We start from the raw sequence: 25,289 nt of genomic DNA on the forward strand, positions 1-25,289 counted from the left end.
TATATTTCCCCTAGGGGCACTGATTATTTGCTAATTCAGTGTTTGTGGCAATTTTATACAGTGTAACTACTGCAACTCCCAGTTCTAAAATCAATAGCTGCCCATAGCCTACAGAGTAAAATTGTAATTTCTTAACTTCAGATACATTGCTCACCACAATCTGCACCACTGACACAGGCCTTTTTGTTTGGCCAAATCTGTGTGTACTCCATGTTGTGCCTTAGCTTGACAGGCTGTCCCCTATGCCTGCGAGGGTGAGCTCCTGCCTTATCTCCTCTACCACACTTGGCTTTTTAGACCAACCAAGATCATGTTATAATTATCATCATCTCCTCCACAGTGTGTGCCATCCATCCATCCTCCATCCACCCACAATTTAGTGAGCCTCTACTCTGTGGTAGGCCTGTGCAGGCCCTTTGTCAGAAACTGGGGGCACAAAGGCAAATAAGACACAGTATAGCTGCCGCCCTAAATGAGCTTACACAGAGCAGGCCCTGGAGGACCCTGACACAAATGAGGGAAAAGTTTCCATGAGGAAATAAGCCTGTCTCTCACCCTAGGAAAAACACCACAAACTAATTTAGGAAACTTTCCAACTATGAAAGAAATCTGCTATTTTGGTAAAACAGAATGCAGATATTAAACGCTAGATATTTCTACTTGAACATCCCTCTCAACCTTTTGTTATTAGTCATATAAGGCTACCCTGTTTGACATCCTTCCTGGAAAGCTGGTAGTTTCTAAACAGTTAATATTGGATAAAGATTCCCTGTCTTCTTGAAACCAAAACATAAAAGAAAAAATAAGGAGAGGAAGAAGAGAGTGAGTGTGGACAGAGAAATAATCACAATTACCATCATACCAGTGACCATTATCAGATCCTTACTCTGTGTTAAATGCTATGTATATTAAACATCTATGTTTATTCTTTAATCTATTGCTCACAACAGCCCTTTGAAATACATATCATTACTCTCATTTTACCAAGAGATTAAGTAATCTCTCTAAAACATTGATCGAGAATTCAAAACCAAGTCCATTTGACTCCAGGCCTGTGTACACTCTTGTTTCAGGCTACAATGCCTCTGAAATGTGATTGAAAAGAGGTAGTGTTAAATAAATCATCCTTACAGTGTTGATTTATATTTGCTTATAAAACAAGCAAGGGAAAACAAATACCAACAACTCCCCCTTTATTTTAACTAGCCAGTTTGAAGAAAGTATTCTCTCTCTGTGGTGAGGCAAAGTGGCTACAGCTTCAAAAACAGCTGCAGGGGCTCTGAGGAGACCATTACAATCTGGGGGCAAGTTTACAGGGGATATGTGGGCATCCTAGAAGCTAGAAGATGGCCATCTGCAGGGGATGAGCTTCCCCCAGGTTCTCTTGAAAACCTCCTTTGAAAATACAAGGTGAACTGGTGCCTGTTAGTATCCTTCTGAGGCTACCTGTACACCGCACTACGGGACTAAGTTCTGTTACAAGTGACGAGGAGAGGCATAGTCAAATGTTCAGAAGCTTCCCAGTTTACAGAGTTCCACCTACATATCCAGTAGTAAACCCCAGAAGTGAATGAGATGTGACTATTTTTAAAAAATAAAATTGTACGTGCAGAGAAGAGTTAACATATCAGGCCTGATAACTATCCTTTGGACGTCTTGCTTACAAGGCTGGTCCTTGGCTGGCATTTGGGAACTTGGTTTTCAGGAAGGTTTGTACCATTTCCAGAACTGACAACTGTGGTAAACTGTGCTTAAACTGTTTGTGCAAACAACATGGATTATGCTGAACAACTGCTTTTCTTCTGGGATTCTGAATTTTTGGTATGTACCAAGTAGAGAGTACCTACGTGATCAGTCCCCAATGAAACCCCTGGGCACTGAGTCCCTAATAAGCTTCCTTGCTTGACAACATTTTACACGTGTTGCCCCAAATCATTGCTGATGGAATTAAGCTTATCCCAGGTGACTCCACTGGGAGAGGACTCTTGGAAGCTCTGCCTGGTTTCTCCTGGACTTCAACCCCTGTGCCTTTTCTCTTTGCTGATTTTGCTTTGTATCCTTTTGCTGTAATAAATCATAGCCATTAGTAGGAGTATGACTATATGCTGAGTCCTATGAGTTCTGCTAAGGAATCATCAAACCTTGGAGTGGTCTTGGGACCCGCCTTCCCCACAGCTGGGGTCAGAAATGGGATTCAAAAGCCCAACCAGGCACATAAAATATGGTGCAAACACTGGGAGAAGAAAGGATGAAGAGGCAGGGAATGATGAACCTTTGGTGTCTAGGTGAATACAGAGTCATTTATCTGTGGTATGAAAGTAGCTGAGCTGATGTCTGTTGTGAGAGGTAAAAGTTACCTAAGGAATTTTAAAATGATAGATCCAATTCCAGGACAGTTGGCTTACTGGCTCCCCTGGCTGCTTTTGGCCCTACTGTATGTACCACCTGGGTCACATATAAATCCCCACAGGAAAGGACCTGTTTTTTGATGGGACCATTTAAAATCAAGCTGCTGATTGGCTTATATTTGATATGGAGACTGACTGCTTTCCTGCAAGCTGGGGGACAGCGCATCACAAGAAATGTGATCCCTCTGCCCACTCCTGACAGAAAGGACTCTCAACTTTCTTTGGGGGATGTCTCACAAGCTATTAACTTGTGTTCAACTTCCCAGAATAGTTTTGGTTTGCAACAATGGACTAATAAATAGCTTGACTCTATTTCTCTCACTTTTCTGTGGGAGCACACACCTTAGAAAGACAGTTTGATTATTAAATGTTGCTGCTCTCAAAAAGGGATTGATCTTTTTCTAGTCTGCTCACTAGATAAATAAACATGACAAAAGGGGTGGGAGGTTATATAAAGTTGTTTTGAAAAATTTTTCATAATTCAGGATTTTGCACTGACCAATTCCTAAACATGATGTGTCTTTCTGGTTAAGTTGTATAAAAATGATTTTATATAAAAATCTTTGGTCCTTCTTGCACATATAGACCTTTCAGAAGAAAGGTATGGATGAGAGTAGGGGGATAATTAAACAAAAAAGTAAAATTATAATTGCTAAATGGGACACAATGATTTTGTAACAAAGGAGAAAAGAACAAAACAAATCAAAACCCTGGCACCTGGGGAAGTGCAGGGAAGGGAAAACGCATTAAAGATCTTTGCTTTTCAAAACTGTTCATGGAAACTTTCTGCTCTTCCTGAAGGAAAACTCCTCATGCTGCCTTCCCAAGCTGCTGCAAGTACTTTGAATTCAAACTGACTGCTGAGTCTACAATCACACATGGCACTGGTGACTACGAGACAGCAAGGGGTGGCCTTAGCTCCTTAACTTCCAACAGAACACCTCCAGATGTTGTCTACACTCATGAGTTGAATGCACTGGTGTCACAAAGAAGCAAAAAAATTTGAGACTGCCTTAGGCAGTCCCTCTGAAACCAACGGCTGAACTAAATTGCTGACTGAGAACCCAATGGTGGGAGGCACCACAGTGGGGCATGACTAATACTATGTCCTGCTTAGTGCTCTAACACTTGTAAACTTTGTTTACAGGGGTACCACGGGTGCCCTCTGGGGTTGTACTTCTTGTGTGTACCCTGATATCATGACACTGCCTCAGCCTTGGATGACATTCAGGTCAGCTTCAACTTAGCTAGAATTGTACTGTACCTGAACCAATGCCTTGGGCCAGGTGAAAAAAGGGGTTAATATAGACATTTAAGGAGGAAGCCACCTGGCTTTCTAAGACAGACTTTAATGGTTAATGGGATTTGTTTTAACTGGCTAAGTCCAGGATCCCTAAAAAGCATAAATAATAGATCAACACTATAGGTTTTTCTTACCCTGTGTATAGGTTCCTACTGATCATAATTTTTTTCTGTAAAGATGCCTTGGTCAAAAGCAAAAGGGGTGATCTGTGCAGAAAAGTTAACATAGCAGACCCAACTTATTCTCTGAAAGGTTGTCTTACAAGATCGGCCTTTGGCTGGTATCTGGGAACCTGGCTTTTGGGAGGGTACCCCACTATTCTCAGAACTGATAACAGTAGCTAACTAATCTTAAATTGTGCAAACAAACTAGTTTATATTGAACACATTCTTTCCTTCTTGGATTCTGGAATTTTGATACCCAGGCAGAGGGTACCTATGTGATCAGCCCCCAATAACGCCCCAGGGCATTGAGTCCCTAAAGAGCTTCCTTGCTTGGCAACATTTCACATGTGTTGTCTCAAATCACTATTAGGGGAATTAAGCTCATCCTGTGTGACTCCACTAGGAGAGGACCCTTGGAAGCTCTGTCTGGTTTTCCCTGGATTTGGTCTCATGTGCCTTTTCTCTTTGCTGATTTTGCTTTGTATTCTTTTGCTGTGACAAATCACAGCTGTGAATATGATTATATGCTCAGTCCTATGAGTCCTCCTAGAATATCATCAAACATGGAGGTGGTCTTAGGGACCCCTCTGACATTATACGAAAAATTTTCCATTTAGTATAAAAAGCACAGGCTCCAAAGGTTCAAATCGCAGTTATGTCAGTTACTATGTACATGATGCTGCGACTATTCCTTCATGTCTCTCAGCCTCAGTGATCTTATTTGTAAAATGGGGCTACTATGCTTCAGGGTTTATATAAAGATTAAATGAGTACTTTCTAAAGTGTCTGGCAAAAAGTAGCACATTAATAATTGTTATTATCCTTGTCTGACTGAAAGCTGGAAAAGGTTGTAAAAACTGAAGAGATCACCAAATCAGCCATAAAAATGTCAAAGAAAACTTTCACGTCAGCAATCCACTCAATTCTGGAAGGCTGAGACCTAATTCATTTTGAAACTAAGCAGAAAATTATACTAACACATTTCACTGAAGAACTCTCCGGTGTTTAGTCACATTTCTATGTAATCTCAACCAAGAGGATTCTGCTTTATGGAAACAGTGATGTGAAATGAGGAGATAAACACAATTCCTTCAAGGAGAGTTTGACTGAAAGGGAGGAGTGGTTCATCCTCCACATAGCGCCCTGCCCAGCAACATGTCTAATTAGTGTTATTCCTCCCAGCACAAGGTCTTCATGTCTTAAAGCTTCACATGTCCTGAGTACCTACTATGTGTCATGTCCTTGCTCTCAAATTGCCTCACTTAATTCTTACAACCACTCCATAGTTGGTTATTATTATCTGCCTTTTTACAGGTGAAGGAACCAGTTTATAGAGGTATGTGACTCATCCAAAGTCCACCTGATAACTGGTTCCCTATATCATAGCATCATGCTGTCTCCCTCGTCATGATTGCCAGTGCTCAGAACACATTTTTCCTACGCTAGGGGGACTGCAATACATGGTGGACTTTCTTCCAAGGGAGGATCTGTTATAATCCAAGTGACAAAGTGCAGGTCAGCCTCATACCAAGAATGAGGAATGTGTCTAGAAATTTATTTTTTAAAGGCTAGAGACAGGTCAAAGCAGTAACTTGCTGGAGATGGATCAAAGAAATTTAGCATTACCAAATCAAATGGCATGTCCCTCTGCCGTTTACCAAGTGTTTTCATTATCACTTTTGGTCTTATCATAATGTATCTGTGAGGATGCATGACATTATCCTCACTTGAAAGAAGAAGTAGCTGAAATATAGAAAACAGAAATCATGTACTCAATGTAACTCAGCAAATGGATGTAAATGCCAACATTAGAACAAAGATCTGTCTGACTCCAAGTACAGAGGGGGCAGAAGAAACTATGGAACCATTTATCACAATACGTTTAGTCCAGGCGTTTGGAGACTTCACACCAACCATCTCTCTAATCTTCTCTTGCTTGGCTGCATTTTTACCAGTCTCATTTTAAGTACTACAATATCCCTTGACTATTCTTTTGTCTTCAGTTTTCTGCCATTTCAATTCATCTTTCCAAGCTGCCAGTGAGATATAACAGAAAAAGAATCAGCACCTTCATATTTAATGCCAGATCTTGTTATCTTGGTCAAAACAGTTTCAGTTTCTGTATCTGTAAAATGGAAATAATATTTGCCTGGTGTAATAGATTTTAGACCTGGGTTTGAAATATGGTTCTTTGTGCCTTTAATTTTTTCAGTATAAGGTAAGGATAATACCAACCCCACAGGGTTGTTGTAAGGATTCAATTAAATGATACCTGTCTGGTGCACAGCACAGCTGCCCACAGGAACTCCACAAATGGTAGACAGCCATTTATTATTACTTCACAGGCTGGCTGGTTGTTTGCTTCATTCATTCAACAGATACTTACTGAGCACTGAGTAAGTTCCAGGCACTCTTCCAGGTGCCAGGTATATAGCAGTGAACAAATAAAGTTCTGGCCTTCAAAAAGCTTTGACTTTAGTAGGGTGTATACAATAAACAACTAAATATCTATTATGTCAGATGGTGATCAGTTCAGTGGAGAAAAAGAAAGCAGGGTAAGAGGCACAGGGGTTGCCAGTCTGGCAGGGTAGGGAGGTAGGGACAGAGAAGAGGGAAGGAGGACTGTTTTCTTTATTTAGTTTGGTCAGAAAGGGCCTCAACGGAAAGGCAATATTTGAGCAGAGACGTAAAGGAAGAAAGGGCATGAGTGATACGGATATCTAGGGGAGCAAGTACAAGTGCAAGGACCCAAGGTGGGAAAACAAATAGCAAGGATGACAGGGTGACTGAGAAGGACTGTGTGGAGTCAGAGAAACGGCACAAATCACATCAGGGAGGGCCTTTCAAAAACTTAGAACCAGATGGGGAGCCATTACTGGGTTTTGAAAAGAGAGGTGACATGATCTCCTACCTTAAAAAAAAAAAACAAAAAAAAAAGCTATGACTTTTTTTTTTTTTTAATAGAAAAAGAGATCGAAAGGTGAAGGGGTGCAGGTGGAGGCAGAGCGGCCAGTTAGGACACCATTACAATAATCTAGACAAGAGATTACAGGAGATTGGAGTGGGGTTTAGTTGTGAAGGCAGTGAGAAGTAGATTCTGGATATATTCTTAAGGTAAAACCAAGAGAATTTGCTTATGAGTTGGATGAAAAAATGAGAGAAAGAGTCAAGTTTCCGGCCTGAACAAAAAGAACGAAGTTGCCATTTAATGAGATGAGGACAATTACGAGAAGAGCAGATTTGGAGGAGGGTAGGAATCAGGGGTTCAGTTTTGATTGTCTAATTTGAGATGCCAACCAGACATAAAGTAGAGATGCTGGGTAGGCAGTTGTATGTATAAATGTTTGTAGTTCAGGAGAGAGCTTGGGCTGGAGATACAGACTTCGGAGTTGTAACTGTATATATGACATTTGAAGCCACAAGACTGAATGAGATCACTTAGATATTGGGGGTGGAAAGAGATTAGAGGATCGACACTTACTGAACACGTATTATGTGTCAGCCAAAGTGAATCTGTATATTATGGAGTAACGTATGGATAATTATTCTTACACTGAAGATAACCATGATGACCATGCCACTCCCTTGTTCCACCAACTACATGAAATAAAGCCAAGCTCCCTTGCCTGGATTCTAGGTTTTATACAATCCCCCTTTAGCCTTTTCTCAGAACTTTATGATAAAAACTCTGTCTATCAACCAATCTGGTCTACGCTCCACTGTCTAGAGGTGCTTTCCAGCTTCTTTCTTCAAGTTGTCCTAGCTGTTGGAGAATGTTCTCTCCTTATCAGGCCCTCAAAATTCTATACATCTAAAGATTTTGTTCACCTGCTACTTCCTTTACAAAGCCTTTCTGGTCACCCAGGTCAGCTCTGACTTCTGCCCCTTTTGCCTGACTACTCTTAGGACCCACTGCATGAACTGCACTATGAGGATTATTTACATGAGAGGTCAGGGTATTCTCAAAGGCAAGAATGTGCCTTACTCCTGAGCACTTAGCACAGTGCCTGGATAACCAGAGTGTGAAATATAACTAAGTATGTACTTTACCTACCTCTGGCTGTGACTTAGAATACAAACTGTGAGGATAACATGAAGAAATCAGAGACGCTGAAATCTTTTCAAATGTGTAAAACTGAGCTTCACTTACACATTGAAAGTATTTTTCTATATGATAAATTACCTCACTAATTTATTCCTTACTTGGCTCAGGAGGCACGATGGTACAGGGATTAAGAGGACAGAATCTAGAGTCACACGTCAGGTTTGTATCTGGTTCTGATACTTACTATGACATTGGGCAAGGTACTTAACCTCTTTTGTGCCTGAGTTTACCCACCTCAGTGTATACAGTATGAATACTGACCTTTGGAATAGTTTTTAGGATTAAATGAGATAATACATACAGGACACTTCAAGTAGTGCCTAGTAAAATAAGCCTCAATAAACATCATTAGCTGATTGAAGAATTCAGCAAGGTAGCAGGTTACAAGATTAACGTTCAAAAATCAGTGGCATTTCTTTACACTAATGATGAATCAACAGAAAAAGAAAGTAAAGAAACAATCCCCTTTAAAATAGCACCCAAAGTAATAAAATACCTAGGAATAAATCTAACCAAGGAGGTGAAAGAATTATACACAGAAAACTATAAACCATTGATGAAGGAAATTAAAGAAGACTCTAAAAAATGGAAAGATATCCCATGTGCTCGGATTGGAAGAAGCAATATTGTTAAAATGGTCACACTGCCCAAGGCAATGTACAGATTTAATGCAATCCCTATCCAATTACCCAGGACATATTTCACAGAACTAGAAAAAAATCATAATAAAATTTACATGGAACCATCAAAGACCTAGAATTGCCAAAGCATTACTGAAGAGAAAGAAAGAGGCTGGAGGAATAACTCTCCCAGACTTCAGACAATACTATAGAGCTACAGTCATCAAGACAGCATGGTACTGGTACAAAAACAGAAATATGGACCAATGGAACAGAATAGAGAGCCCAGAAATGAACCCACAAACTTTTGGTCAACTAATCTTCAACAAAGGAGACAAGAATGTACAATGGAATAAAGACAGTCTCTTCAGCAAATGGTGTTGGGAAAACTGGACAGCAGCATGTAAATCAATGAAGCTAGAACACTCCCTTACACCATACACAAAAATAAACTCAAAATGGATCAAAGACTTAAACATAAGACAAGATACAATAAACCTCCTAGAAGAAAATATAGGCAAAACATTATCTGACATACATCTCAAAAATGTTCTCCTAGGGCAGTCTACCCAAGCAATAGAAATAAAAGCAAGAATAAACAAATGGGACCTAATTAAACTTACAAGCTTCTGCATAGCAAAGGAAACCATAAGTAAAACAAAAAGACAACCTACGGAATGGGAGAAAATTTTTGCAAATGAAACCGACAAAGGCTTGATCTCCAGAATATATAAGCAGCTCATACGACTTTATAAGAAAAACACAAACAACCCAATCCAAAAATGGGCAAAAGACCTAAACTAGCAATTCTCCAAGGAAGACATACAAATGATCAATAGGCACATGAAAAAATGCTCAATATCACTAATTATCAGAGAAATGCAAATCAAAACTACAATGAGGTATCACCTCACACCAGTCAGAATGGCTGTCATTCAAAAATCCACAAATGACAAATTCTGGAGAGGCTGTGGAGAAAGGGGAACCCTCCTACACTGCTGGTGGGAATGCAGTTTGGTGCAGCCACTGTGGAACAGTATGGAGATTCGTCAAAAGACTAGGAATAGACTTACCATATGACCCAGGAATCCCGCTCCTGGGCATTTATCCAGAAGGAACCCTACTTCAGGATGACACCTGCACCCCAATGTTCATAGCAGCACTATTTACAATAGCCAAGACATGGAGACAGCCTAAATGTCCATCAACGGATGACTGGATAAAAAAGATGTGGTATATTTATACAATGGACTACTACTCAGCCATAAAAACCGACAACATAATGCCATTTGCAGCAACATGGATGCTCCTGGAGAATGTCATTCTAAGTGAAGTAAGCCAGAAAGAGAAAGAAAAATACCATATGAGATTGCTCATATGTGGACTCTAAAAAAAAACCAAACAAACAAAAAACCCCAACAAAACATAAATACAAAACAGAAACAGACTCATAGACATAGAATACAAACTTGTGGTTGCCAAGAGGGCAGAGGGTGGGAAGGGACAGACAGGATTTCAAAATTGTAGAATTGATAAACAAGATTATACTGTATAGCACAGGGAAATATACACAAGATTTTGTGGTAACTCAAAGAGAAAAAAATGTGACAATGAATATATGTATGTTCATGTATAACTGAAAAATTGTGCTCTATACTGGAATTTGACATAACATCGTAAAATGATTATAAATCAATAAAAAATGTTAAAAAATTATTAAACATTTTTTTATCCTGAACTTTGGCTATTGGAAAATCATCATGATCATCACTACTTTTCAATTTGGACAGTATTTCTCAGTTTACAAACCACTTTTATATACAATCCCTTATTTGAGCCATACTATGGTCTTGGGAGCAGCAGAATTTATTGTTTCTATTTTATAGAGAAGAAAACTTGGATTTAGAGAGGGGGTGTATCTTGTTCAAGGTTGCACTAATGACCCTGTGATTCCCAGTCCAACGTTCCTTCCTCTATACCACTGCTTTCCTTCTATTCCCAACTCCCCAATCATTCCAACAATAAAGCAGAGGCACCTAAAAGCTATGAGTTTTCATAGACTGATTCAGCATGTAAGGCATTGTTAAGGCATAGGCTCCTTCATCTGATTACTTAAAAACAATTAAAACTTACAATTTAGAAAATGACACATTTCTTAAACAAAATGAATAACCTGAAGAAACATAAACCATCCTTGCCAGAAAGTATATTTTTTCCCTTTAATTAGACTGCTGTTATGCCAGAGTAGAGTTTCATATATAGATCTATTCAAGAAGCAGCTATATTATTCTTTTAAACCTCCTGCTATTTAGTTTCTTTTGTTGTAAATATTATGTAAACAGTTTACCAAATGACCTGAACCTATAAACTCAAGTGTCCCATGGTCAAAACTCTCTAGGAGCATGTTTCCTTACAAAGTTACTTTTGAAAATAAAGCAACTGAGAGGCCTGCACCACAGTCTTGAGTGATCACTAACTGAATGTACGCTCTCAAGCAAGTCATTTCACCTCATTTCATTTCAGGCCTACACACACGTTGAATGGCATGAATATGACCTATCTTGCTACCTCCCAGAGCTGACAAGAGGAGAGAGAGAACTTTGTGAATATATTTGCACCTTGTAAGATCTTTTGGTTTCTTTTGGTTAAGAAAGTTGTTTCGGCTTGATGGTGGGATGCATGTGGCAGAAAAGTACTGGAGGGAGTGAGAAGAACTGAGAGGGGAGGGATGGGGAGGAGATGGGGTGAGACTGTGAAGGCTTTTGCATGCTTTCATAAGGAGTTTGCACTTCTTCCTGCAGAGCACTGGAACCACTGGAAGCTTTTAAGCAGGAGAGAGATGAGGTATCATCAAATCTATATTTTAGAAAAATAACAAGAGACAGTAGGAAGGACCGATAGGAAGTGGGGTAGGCAAGATTGGAGTCAGGGAGATAAATTAGGATGCTTCAAATTTAATCTGGGCTATGTAGACTTGGGAAGTGGTGTGGGGGAAAAGGGAAGAAAAGAACAGATTTGAGGGAAGTTTAGAGGCAGAATTGATACTGTGACCAGTTTGACATTAGCTGCATTCCACTCCACAATCATAGTTCTTATTCTCTGAATCTTGATCATTTAGGGATACTGGAAAATCTCAAATAATTAGATATAGTGATGTAAACTATCTGAGGGGAATGGAACAAGCTCAGCAGTATTTAACATGTATTTCATTGATTAGATGCTTCAACTTGCTTTATCTTGAAAACAAAGCTTTTAAGACATAGGTCGTTCAATGGCATTCAAGTTTTTCCTTCTGGTTTTGTTTTTTGCTTTTAAATCAAACTCAGTCTAACACAAATTGAAAATCAATCCCACTGCAGTATTAAATGTATTAACATATGAAAATCAGTGAAGTACAGAAAATATTAAAATACTCGTGCTTACAGTTGCAATTTATTGCATTTACTAGGTGGTCTCTAATGTTGATTTTTTTTAGTTCTTTCGTCCTTTGGCTCTAATTTTAAAGTCGAGCTCTATAATCTATCAACAGATTTTTTAAAAGGAGCCAATGATCTTAAAAAGCAATGGCGGTAAGAAAATGGGTTTAGTGTCAGCTCTGTTATTATAATTGACCACGTGACTTAAGGAAAGTGCATAATTTTATCATGCTTTGATTCTACCACCTGTAAAATGAGAGCATTGGGCCTTGACAGATATATTATGATTGAGATATTATGATTCCAATGATACATTCTTTTGTCTGGTTTACAGCATGTGGCTATTTTAAATGCAAATACTGCTCTGGAGGAAGAATTCGTTGCTACCATGCTTTCTTCAGCTGTAAGCCTTTCCTACCTCTTCTGCCTCTCTCCACTTAGAATAATTATAGCAGACTGTTTATTACATGGTAGGGACACAGTAGCTTACACTCACCACAACTCTCTGAGCTAGATATTTTTCTCTTTCAAAGGTGAAGAAATAAAAGTTCAGCAGGGCCAAGTAAGTTGCCCAATATCATATAAAATGTATGCGATGGGGTGGGATTTGGTTACAGGTCTAACTACCATTAAAACTTTTACTTTTAAATAAGTTATTCTGTTACCACTAACCCAACATCTTTCTGTGCAAGGCTCAGGTCAAATTCATTTCCTTTGTAATGCCTCTAACTGCAGGCTGAAATTATCTGTCCTTCCAACTGTGGGTACAATTTGTAACGCAACTTGCTTTGCACGTGTGTTTTCACTAGAATATGAACTTTCCAAAGTCAGCAACAATTTCTCTTATTTCTGTATCATTAGCATTTGGTAGAAAGTCTGGCTGAATGGTTGCTCACTAAATGTTTTACTCTATGAAAGAACGAATACAAGAATGAAATGCAAATTAAACCACTCCTATTTCCTTATGTTGGCAAATAGGATATCCTTGTATTATCAATGAAGTCAGATGTCATCCAGTAGTAGCTTCTCGATACAGGCTAAGTTCTACAAGGGTAAGAACTATGTTATTGTTTTTCAACACTGTGTTCCTGGTGCTGAGCTTAGTGCTCAGCTTGGTGCTTAGTGTAATGAAGGTGGATGAGTGACACAGGAAGAAATCCCTATACCCTAAATTTGTAAGGCTTTCCTCCCTGTTCACGTAAACATACCTTTACTGAAGGCCTACTTTGTAAAGAACGCTGCTGAGAGTTTGTTTATACTCATTCTCCTGTTCCTCTCTGTTCTAGAACATAAAATTCTGATACTGTTATTTCTGCATGCATGCTTAGACAAGTTTTGGGGGTTCACATCTACAGATCTGGAGGAAGAAGTGTTCTCGGGGCAAGAATGGGGCTATTTGATTACAGCACAAGTGACAAGGCACACAGGCCACCAGTCCTGAAGCTCACCTGCCATCCCCATCCTTGTTTCCCAGTACTCTGCAGTCATCTGATAAACAGCAAAGACCTCCCTTTCCAGTTGCAGGTAGAGTTTCTCTGAGTGAGGTGGATAGGAGAAGGGAAAAGAAGGCAAACAAAGGAGGTAAAAAGGGGAAGAGTTGTAGGATTAAATTTAAAAAAGGAGGGAAGAGTGAAAGAAGGGGGAGAGGATAAAAAGTGTAAAACAGAATTGGAAAGAAGAGGGAGGGGTGGGAGTGGGAGGAGGAGAGAAAAGGGAAGAGGAAGGTTGGGGATACAGACAACTTCATATCAAGTGGTGCCAGACAGCTGTAGGTCCAGAGGGCAATGGGGGTAGTGGAGGAAGGGAACTGGCAGGGGCCCCTTACTCTGACTCCAAGGCAGGGTGAGTAGTAGTAGGGGTCAGTGTCATTTTTCAGCATTTAGACTCAACTACCTCACTACCAGGGCAATGCCCAAAAGGGAGGCAAATGGGCCAGTGATGTTCACATGGCTCTAACATACCCACAAGGTAGGGCTTAGTGATCACAGCTCAGGAAGTAAAAACTATTTCTTCTCTTGGTAACTGTTATTAGCAAAATGGAACAACAACATAACAAAACAAACAACTCAATGTTCTCAGCATCTTGACAGTCAGCTTCTCCCAGGAAGGCCTGTATCTGCTGCTATTTTGGTTGTCCCACAGTGCTCAGTTCAGTGGTATACCCAGCAGACATTTAGTAAATAGTTGGACAGCTGGGAAATCTTAACATGAAGTATTGTTTTGATTGGGGGGTGGGGGTGCAGAAGAAAGTTTAACAGGTCCTCTGGTGAGAAACTAGTCTCTGCTTTGTGGAGAAAAGGCTGAAGACACAGTAAGACTCCTAGAGTTAAGTCTTATGTTATTTGTTATTAAAAAGGCAAGGTCTTAAGATGTGCTTTTTAACAGTCTTTAGTTTGGTTGTAATTTAAGATGACTTTTACAAATTAGATCTTAATCCTTGCAGACACAGATGGCTGTTACAGAATAGCCTTGCAAAAACACTAGTCATTCGACTTGAAAGAGCATTCAGAGAAGGATGAAGGGCCATTAACTCTCACCCCACCCCTAGCTCTAGGAGGTCTAATGAGTCCTGGGTGGGCTTTTCTGGGTTTAGGTCTGGGTCTGGAATCTGGGTGGGCCTAGGGCATCTGTTCTCATTTGAAACAGCCTCTCTAGTTCACTTGGAATCAGGGATTTAGGTCAGACCTGAGGTCATTAATGTTTGACAACAGTAACTTGAATGCGTACGTGTGAGGCAGCATGCTGGGAACTTCAGGGAAGATAGAGATGAACATGATATGAACAGTCTCAAATACTGACAGAATAATAGGACAAGACCTATGGGAGAGGAATGTACAAACTGCAATGGGTACGTAGGTGAGGAGCTTGGCAGAAGGGGAGGGCTTCCCAGAGGGGATGACACTTGAGCTGGGCATTAAAAGATGAGTTCAAAAAGATCTGAAAAAGTGGGCAGGGTGAATATTCAAGGAAGAGAGAACAAGGTACACAAAAGCACAGAGACATGAGAGTCTCTTGTGTCTTTAGTGAAAAGTCAGCAGCATCCTATCTCCTGGTGATGAAAGTAAGTAATGAGAGGCAGGATTTAAGCTGGGAAAGGTAGATATGGACCAGATTGTGATGAGTTTTTAGACCATTTTAAGGGTCTGTACTTATCCTAGGGCAGTAGGAAGCTACCAAAGAGTTTTCAAACAAGAAAAGGAATGATTAGAATATGGTTTTGGAATAATCATTCTGAGGTGGATAATTTCAGGTTGACCAAGGACCATAAAACAGATCTGTGATGGAAACTGGGAAGCTTTTGATTTTTCCAATAGGAGTAAACCTTTCTGATTAGATATTTTCTTTGGGGAATTGGGCCAAACTTGGTCTAAACTGGCCTTGGGATAGGATGGAGGTACAAATGAGGTAAGTGTGAAAGGGACATGGGGAGAAAAGACTGTTAACCAGATTGAGTAGTGTTCTTTGGCAGAATAAAACAAAGGGTGAGTGATTGAGATCTAAATCAAGAGTAAATTTTCTCTCAAACTAAGTGACTGACCCTCCATTTAGGGCTAATACATACTGACACCTAACACAGTCTGCACAGAAAAGGCGTCGTCAGTAGAGCTCAAGGCAGGCAGGTCACAAGCTGAAGAACCCTCTGCGTTTCACTTCACAGTTCCCCTGAGTGTTTTTAACAGCAGCTTTCCACAGTCCACATTTTTACCCTACAGAAAGAGGTTGTTAATACTGATCATAAAACCTAGCTCCTTCAAAGAGATTATTCCTCCCACACCATTCCCAATATCAAGTTTAAAAAATTAATTTGAAAGGAAGATTAATTTTAAAAGCCAGGAAGGCCCTTAGACTCCATTTCTTCCAGTACTTTCATTTCACAGATGAGGTCCAGAAGGGGAGTGACTTAAAACCAAGTGCTGGGAGGGACTAAGTTTTATAAGTTCTCCAAGGTAGGATATTCATGGTCTGGCATGGGCTGGAAACCAGCCTGATCTTAAACCCCTTGATAGTGCCTCTTTTCTAAATGTTCACACATTGAGAGTTCAACTTCAGCATCAGAATTTAAGGTAGTTTCTTACTTGGCCTTGTGGTCCACAGAACATGTGCATGTGTGTGTTGCCCTGTGCATCTTATGCATGAATAAAGAGGAACAGCTTGGAGCAGTAGGTGAGGGCCCTGAGAGAGGGGACAGTGTCCAGCACTCGGGGCCCACTCTAGTCTCCTTGGCTTAGACATAGTGGTAGGATTTTCATCGCACTTAGGGGGTTTGTGGCTGAGTGGCAGAGCTAAACATATACCTCTGGGTTCTGTCTCTATCCTGCAAATCCGACAGTTAATGTGAGGGATTAAGATGAACCTTAACCAAATTTTTGATTTTGGTGTATTAGATGAAGTCTCAGTTATTAAACCTCATATTACCAGGTCACAATGAAATCACAGAATACTAAGATTTACTATGTATCTCAGAGATAAGCTAGTCCACGCCCCATTTCATATAAAGTAGGAACATCAGGAATGACTCATTCTCCATATATATCGATTATTGCTGAAAAGGGATAATTCAGTAATGCTTGGTTATCTCCCAAAATGAGAAAATCATTACATCACAACACAAAATATTTCTATCTCAGAAAGTGGTTTTCTTACATTGGGCCAACTCTGCCTCCTGTAATTTTCAACTTATTGGTCCCAGTGTATTGCTAGAGCCTCACAGTGTCAGATCCCTGTTTTTCATGGCAGGCTTCCAAGAAGCTGAAGACAACAATCGCATCTCCCATGGCCTTTCCTTCTCTAGAGGAAATGTTCCCCAAATGGTATGATTTCCAGTTTTCTCGTCTTCCTACCAGCCCTGCTCTAGATAACCTCCCGTTTCTTCAGGCTACAGCATGGAGTGTAAGGGCTACTCTGGGGTAGTTCATCTCCATGCAGAATTGAGTATCATCTTGTTGGGGTTCTCTCTCTAAAAATGCAGCTAGCTTTTTGTTGACAGTCACAACACATTATTAATGTATATTCAGCTTAATTTAACTACTATAACCTCTACTAAAGCATGGTTTTTCCATCCTAAACTTGAGCAACTGGGTTTCTAAACCTAATGCAGGAATCTCTTTTTATCTCCATATGTCTCTATAAAATTTTTCTAGGTACATTTTTGCCTATTGTTTTACTATTTTAAGGGTTTCTTGAATCTTAGCTTTCGTAATACATAAATCTGATAAAAGTCTTCATTTAAATTGCCCATAAGAATGGTGAGTAATAAAGGATTAAATATAGAGCCTCTTGGTTCCCTCTGGGGAGATAGCAGTCTCTTAGTCAGCACTTTTTGGACATAACCATTTAATCACTAACGGAAGATTTACATCTGTCTACTGCCTCAGAATACTATGAGAGACTATCAAACACCATGCTGAAACACAGATATACAGTGAATATAGGTCACTGTCCCTGATTTCCCAGCCTAGTAAGAACTATCGAATCACAAAACACTCTTGGTTTAGCATGACTCATTCATAGCGAATCTATAATCATTGACCCTGATTAAGCTTTTAAGCACACAATTCTCAGATCCACTCTAAGGTATACAGAGATGAGGATCTTGGGAAAGTTTGAATGATGGAATAGGGGAAATAGACAGGAAGGAAGAAAGACCTAGCACCTAGTTTCTTACCTAGGCTACTGTGCCTACATGTCTGCTGGCCTGGGAAGCCATACCTTCTCTAAAGACTGAGGAGAGAATGGTGTGCAGAACAAAGAAGGACTCCGGGTATGCGGTCCTGTGGTAGACTGTGCCATGGGACTTTTCTTGGACTACTTTGTGCATCCCTAATGACGGGCTGTCTCCCATCTAGACACACTTCCCAAGACAGAAATGGGAACTTACATCTCTCCTAGGAAAGGTACTCAGTAACTTGAATTCGTCCCATGGAAATCCTTTGGAAGCTACAAAATCAAAGACGATCTGGAGCTTGCTGCTGGCCAGGAAACGCCGCTCGAGGAACTCGCCACTGGGGGTCCGAATCCGCAGTTTGCTCACAGGCTCAGCATTTTCTTCCTTTGGCTCTGGAGGCAGGGCCTGCTCTAAAGAGAGCCGGATGGCCTAAAGAGGGTAAAAACCAGGGGTTAAACTGTGTGATGGATGGGACTGTGGGGAGAGGAGGAAGGAGAGACTAGAAAAAAGCTGCTGCTTTCTAGAAACTCATCAAAAAGTTATTGCCCATTTATAACTAAGCCTAATGCTTGAACAGTAGAGTCATGTGTTTTTCACTTTCTTAATATTAGTCTAATAAGCAATTAATTAAAATAAATCCCACCTTGATGACACATATTAAATTGAGAGGTAACTACACAGAAAAGAAAGGTAATTTGTTTTGTTTTTTTTTACGGAAGGGCTCAGGTATTTGTGATTGAGGAAACAGGCATCAAATATCTAATTGCTTTCTTTCTAGGGTATAAATTAAGGCTATTAGAAGCATTTGCAAAAGACACATACACAGAAATAGATGGCATGAGGAGGGGGGAGAGAGAGAACATACATTTCCTAAGTAAAATGACTGAAGATTGTAAAATTCTGGATAATATATTAACATTAAAATGGGGGAAAGATTCTGCTTGGGGTGATGAAAAATTTTGGAAATAGTGGTGGCAGTTGCACAATGTTGTGAATATAATTCATGCCACTTATTTGTACACTTATAAATGATTAAAAAGGCAAATTTTTATCTATTTTCTACAGTAAGAAAATGGAATGGAAAGAAATTAAAATATCAGGTTTATTGGAGGTAGGAGACTATGGTGCTAGATCCAGCCTTGTCACTAAATTGCTGTGAGATTTGGCCAAGTCTGGATTTCTGGATCTAGAGATGGCCCAAACCCTTCATTTTAAAGATTAGGATACAAACTCAAACAGGTAGGGTAAACTTGAGAGAGCTCACAGCTAGAGTTGGGCTCAAACTCAGGTTTCCTAGTTCTTAATCTACTGTATTACATTGTTTCACATTCAAGATACTCCAGTGGAAGGAGATTAAAGGTCTCTGATGTCCCTGCCCATGTGGGGGTCTATGGCAGAAATTCACTAAAACCTTTTTGTCCCTCACATTGTGGGAGGGTTCCATAGATAGTAAACTTGGCATTAGTATGCTCAGCTTTACAGTTATATTCTGTTTCTGGTTACCAATTTATCATCAACAGGAAAACAAAAATTTCCCCCAATTAATTTACAACTATTATAATCAAGTAACATGAGTGAGAGAAACTGGGATTTATGGTCTCCAAAATCTCAACACAATTTTCAAAGTTGGTGCCACTCTTCCCTTTGGGAGGGAAAACATTAAAAAAAACCAAAACCTCTCTATTAAACAACTCTTGGGTCAAAGGGGAAATACAAATGAAAACTACGGGATATCTAGAAAACAATGGCTGTTGAAATTTCATGTTGGAATCTATGGGACTCATTTAAAGAGCAGTGCTCAGAGGAAATTCATAGCCCTAAAATTCTTATATCATTCAAAAGGAAAGAATAAAATTAAGTTAAATAAGAATTAGATTTAAAGAACTAGGAGGAAAAAACCCAATAAAACAAAAAGTAAGCTGACAAGAAAATAATAAAATTAAAAGCATAAAGGAATGCATTAGAAAAAAGAACAACATAACTAGTTAACCAATAGATAGGCTGCTTCTTTGAAGAAAAAAAATCAATAAACTTAACATAAATAAAAAGAAACATAAAAATGGTAACCTGTAAAGGGTGGGGGAAACAGTAGAAGTGACAGCATTTTCTGAATATGCTTTTTAATATTTTAAACTTTTGACTTATGTAAAGGAAAATAAAGTCTACTCAGATTCCAATATGGACAAAAAATTAATTTGTGTCATTGAGGATAATTTAGTTGGTTCTAGTACTGAAGTATTTTTTTTTTTAAAAAAAGTACTCAAAATTTCTGTTGTGTATAGAGGAAGCTAGTCTTTTCTATGACACTGAGGTCATTTTCCTTCTGGAGGCACTGGATAATACCACCTACTTCACAGGGGGTTATAAACATGGGAATTGTATACACAATATATGTAAAGTTCCTAGTGTGGTGTCGTAATAGGTTTTAGTTAATGGTTGCCTGGGGTTACACTGGCTAAACAGCCTCACACTCTCATTTATTATATGGGAAAATTGATCCCAGAAATGGAGACATAAGAAATAAAGTTCAAAAACCAGAAAGAATAGACAGTCAAACCAGTTACTTCTGTCTTTTTATTTTTTGGATAACATGAGTGGAAGTTTATCTAATATTAGCATCTGGATCAGCAATGAGTTTCAGTTGAATATTTTCAAACTGCTATTTTAGTAGCACTGTTATATATTAATAACCCAATGAAACTGTATATATCAAAATTAAGTTCCAATTATGTCTACTGTAGTATTCATTATACTGCACCACACTTATTTGTTTAATGTCTGGCTTTCCCACTAGTATGCAAGCTCCATAAGGACGTGGGAACATGTCTTACTTTTTATTCCAAGTGTAGCACATAGTACAAAATAGATGCTCAATATGTATTTGATAAGAGAAGAAATAAACTAACACGTTAACTGAAATAATGCATGTAAAAAGTGCTTTATATGGTGATAAGCACATAGTCGGTGCTCAATAAATGCTAAAAGAATCTGAATCTCATGGCTCCTACTTCTAGTAACCAAGAACTGAACATCCTGAGTTTCCTTTCTCTGAGGTCTGACTCGCTTCAGCATTAATTGTTCAGATTCATTTGCCACAGACACGTCCCTTAAGGGCTAACCAAGAGTTGTTTGTAGGGTAACTAGCTCTGTGGATTAGTTACATACATTTTCTAAATGATTAACGAAATCATTCGACTATTTCTAACACTGGTGGTTCTTTAAAACCGTATCTTTGAGATTAAAAAACACCTTTTCCTGATTACAGAAGTAATTACACACTTATTGTAAAAACTACATTAAATGATAAGAAAACATTAAAATTAACTTCTAGATTCACCACCAAGAGATAGCCACTGTCATCACTTGAGTGTTATACTCATTAATTTTTCTAATCATCTTTAAGCCAACAATTCAGTGGCATTAAGTACATTCACAATGTTGTGTTACCATCTTTTCTATTTCTAAAACTTTCATCACCTCAGACACTCTCCATTAATTTTTCATGCATATTTAAATTTTTAAAAAATTTTAAATTTATTTTTTAACTGAAGTACAGTTTATTTACAGTGTATTAGTTCAAGTGTACAGGCAAGTTTATATATATGTTTTTTCAGATTCCTTCCCACTATAGGTTATTATAAGATATTGAATATAGTTCCCTGGGCTAAACAGTAAATCCTTGCTGTATATCTGTATTACATATAATAGTGTGTATTTGTTAATCTCAAACTCCTGATTTACCCCTCCCCCACTTCCCCTTTGGTAACTGTAAATTTGTCTTCTATGTCAGTGAGTCTATTTCTGTTTTGTAGATAAGTTAATCTGTATCATTTTTTAAGATTCCACATATAAATGATATCCTACGATATTTGTCTTTGTCTGGCTTACTTCACTTAGTATGATAATCTATAGGTCCATCTATGTTGCTGCAAATGGCAGTATTTCTTTTTTTTTTTTTTTTATGGCTGAGTAACACTGCATTGTGTGTGTATGTGTGTATCACATCCTCTTTATCCATTCATCTCTCAATGGATATTAGGTTGCCTCCATGTCTTGGCTATTGTAAACAGTGTTGCCACAAACATTGGTGTGCATGTATCTTTTTGAATTAGAGTTTTCTCCTGATGCATGCCCAGGAGCAAGATTGCTAGATCATATGGTAACTCTATATTTAGTTTTTTAAGGAACTTCTATACAGTGTTCCATAGTGGCTGCACCAATTTACATTCCCACCAACAGTGTAGGAGGGGTCCCTTTTCTCCACACCCTCTCCAGAATTTATTATTTATGGACTTTTTGATGATGGCCATTCTGCCCAGTGTAGGGTGATACCTCATTGTAGTTTTTATTGACATTTCTCTAATAATTAGCAATGCTGAGCATCTTTTCATGTGCCTGTTGGCATGCATATTTTTATATAAATATATATTTAAACTTTTAAAAACAAAATATATTGTACACAACTTTATCTTTTATTCAAAGCCATGTATTTTGTCATTGTTTTAAAGTTTGTATTGAAATATAACATACAGGAAAAAGTGCACATATCTTAAGTGTACAACTTGATAAATGTTCAGAAAGTGAACATACTTGTATAACTAGCACACTAATCAAACATCTCAGAGTCTTTCTGCCCTCTTCCTGAGAATTACCTTCTTTAAAGTTAATCACTGTTCTGACTTCCAACAGTGCAATTTAAAAACTTTAACCTTTAAATCAAATGTAATGTATGGTTAGGAAATAGGCTTTAGGTATGACAGACAGAGGTTCAAATCCCAGCCATTAGGCATATGACTTCAGCTACCTCATATAAGAGACAGGGCCAGTAATATCTTCCTCACAAAGGTTCTTGTATAAAATGGAGTCATGTTTACAAAACACTTAGCAAGTGCTGACACTTGGTCAGGACTCAAATTAGTGAGAAGTGGCCAGTGCTGAACCTCATGCTGTAACACTGTGCTCAACAGATGACAGCCATTGTTGGTGTTATCATTATCATTATTCCCTATGCAGCTACTTTAAAGCAGAACTTAATGTGATATTTCCTGGTTTCTCCTCCTGGTCCCCTTTAATCCACCTGTTTGCTTGCTCTCTATTTTGACATTTCCCTGTACAATATAACAACAGATGCTACATTACTGTCTGAACTCAACCAATTATACTATAGACAAATAAAACAGTAGCTCATTACCCCATTCATTGTGCAGACAATGTCTGCTCCTCAATGCACCCAGTCTCTAGGGCTTTTCCCCAGAATGAAAACAGACCTCAAATATCCCACAATAGTGACCCAGTGTGGAAAACAATGAAGAGATATTAGGTAAGTCGGCAACTTGGAATCTGAATACTCACGTTTTACTGGTAGAAAAGAATAAAAATACATCAGTAGTTCAGTTTCAAATTTACTGGCTAAAAGCAAAGGCCTCATGTTAAGTAAACACTATTGTAAAACAATGACATAGAGGACATCTACACTCGAATAGGAGTCATGGTAAACACCATTGTTAAACTTGAATTGGGTTTGCTCAACAAATACAGGTTTTTATTTGCAGTATTTTAGGTTTGTAACAAAACAAGGAGACCTAGTATAGGTTGGATATATAAACTGATCTTAGACTTCTTGCTTTAGTAAAGCTGTATGAATATTCAAAGCATTCACATCTGAGGGATGAGAAACTGAGACTTTTGAATTGATATCAGGCAATGAAGACAGATACCCAGAAAAGATTGTTTCTATACATTTACATTTTTTAAACAGGAAAGATAAGATACACTTATGCCAATCTCTTACAATAAGAATCAAAGACTGGCTTAATTTACATCCACATATGCATGCATAAATACATGCACATGTACAGTATCTTCTAGGGGTCTATGAGTACCCACCAAATAACAGTTTATAGCTAGGGGAAGCAAAGTGTGAAATAGGCTAAAGCTAACATTCATTAATTCCATGAATTCTTACCGAGCACATTATATGTGCCAGGCATTGTTCCAGATGATGGGAAAATAAGAGGGAACGAAACAGACAAAATATTCTGCTTACATGGAACCTATATTTTAGTAGGGTGGGAGAAAAACAATACACATACAGGAAAATATACAGTTTGTTACACAGTGATGAGTGCTATGGAGAAAAGTACAGGGAGTACAGGTAGAGCGAGGGAGGAGTACAACTTTACATACTGTAAACCCCAATAGCAAATACCGTAGGCCTCAGTGAGCAAAGGCCTAAAGGAGAGAGAGTCATGTGGCAGAAGTCACAGTAAATGACAAGCGCTGGTGCCTGGCCTGAATGAGCAATAGCAAGGCTGCCAATTTGGCTGTAGCAGAATGACCACGGGGAGAGGGGTAGAAGCTGAGTTAAAGAGGAATCAAATGAGAGGCATGATTAGCTCATATATGCCTTGAGCCACTTAATTTTTTCCCCCATTTCAAAATTTAGGTATAATTTATACACAGTAAATCCATTCTTTTAAATGTATAGCTCTGTGAGTTCTGATAAATGCATAAATTTGTCTAACCATCATTACCAATCACGATAAAGAACAGTTCTATCACTAACTTCCACCCCCATCCATCTTCCCCTAACCCCAGGAAACCTCTAATATGTTTTCTGTCCTTGGTTTTGCCATTTCCAGACTGTTATATAAATGTGTCTATAAATGTCAGATGAATGGCTTCCTTCATTTAGTATAACACATCTGAGACTCATCCATGTCGTTGACGATATCAGTAAGTAGTTCATTCCTATTCATTGCTGAGTGGCATTCCATCATACAGATACATTACAGTATGACTACTCTCTCAGCTGAGGGGACACCTGAGTTGTTTCCAGTTTTGGGTGACTATAAATGAAGTCCCTATAAACACTGTGTACAGATTTTTGTGTGAACATAAATTTTACTATTACTTTCTTTCATTTCACTTGTGTAAATATGTAGGTTTTAACTGCTGGGTTGTATGGTATGTATATGTTTAATTTATAAGAAAGTGCCAAGTTATTTTCCAAAGTGGATGTGCTATCATTAATGATTCTCATCATAAATACATGAGAGTGCCAGTGCCTCTTCATCTTTGCCAGTACTTGGTATTGTCTCTTTTCTTTTAAAACGCCATTCTAATTAGTGTGTATCCGCTGAGGTTTTCATCTTCATTTCCCCAATAACTATAACATTGAACATCTTTTCATGTGCTTATTTCCCTTGTGTGTATTTTCTTTGGTGAAGTATTTATTCAAATATTTTGCTCATTTTTAAATGTGGGTTTTTAAAAAATTCTCAAATTTTAAGAGTTTATTATATATTCTGGACACTATAGATAGGTGATTTTCTCTCAGTTTGTGGCTTGTCTTTTCTATTTCTCAACAGTGTCTTTTGAACAGTAGAAGGTCTTAATTTTGAAGTCTAATTTAGATATTTGTTATTGTATGAATTGTGCTTTTGGTGTCAGATCTAAGAAATCTTTATGTAACTCGAGGACAAGAAGATTTCTTCCAATGTTTTCTTCCATGACTTTAATAGTTTTTATTAGGTTCTTCATTTAGGTCTATGACTCACTTTGACTTAATTTTGCATGTGATGCAAGATATGTACTAGAAGTCTTTTT

General features: G+C 38.5%; 1 protein-coding gene across 2 annotated transcripts in view; it reads right to left on the reverse strand.

Moving 5' to 3' along the window:
- The window catches only part of FAF1 (Fas associated factor 1), a 378,757-nt gene that overhangs the window by 17,472 nt on the left and 335,996 nt on the right, over nucleotides 1-25,289 (reverse strand). For both annotated transcript variants that reach the window (XM_032494244.1, XM_006180232.2), the window contains exon 18: nucleotides 17,895-18,110. In XM_032494244.1, the coding sequence (XP_032350135.1) occupies nucleotides 17,895-18,110 (216 nt within the window). The remainder of the gene's footprint in view (nucleotides 1-17,894; nucleotides 18,111-25,289) is intronic.

Source organism: Camelus ferus, chromosome 13 (assembly GCF_009834535.1).
Source record: "Camelus ferus isolate YT-003-E chromosome 13, BCGSAC_Cfer_1.0, whole genome shotgun sequence".
Taxonomy (NCBI): Eukaryota; Metazoa; Chordata; class Mammalia; order Artiodactyla; family Camelidae; genus Camelus; species Camelus ferus.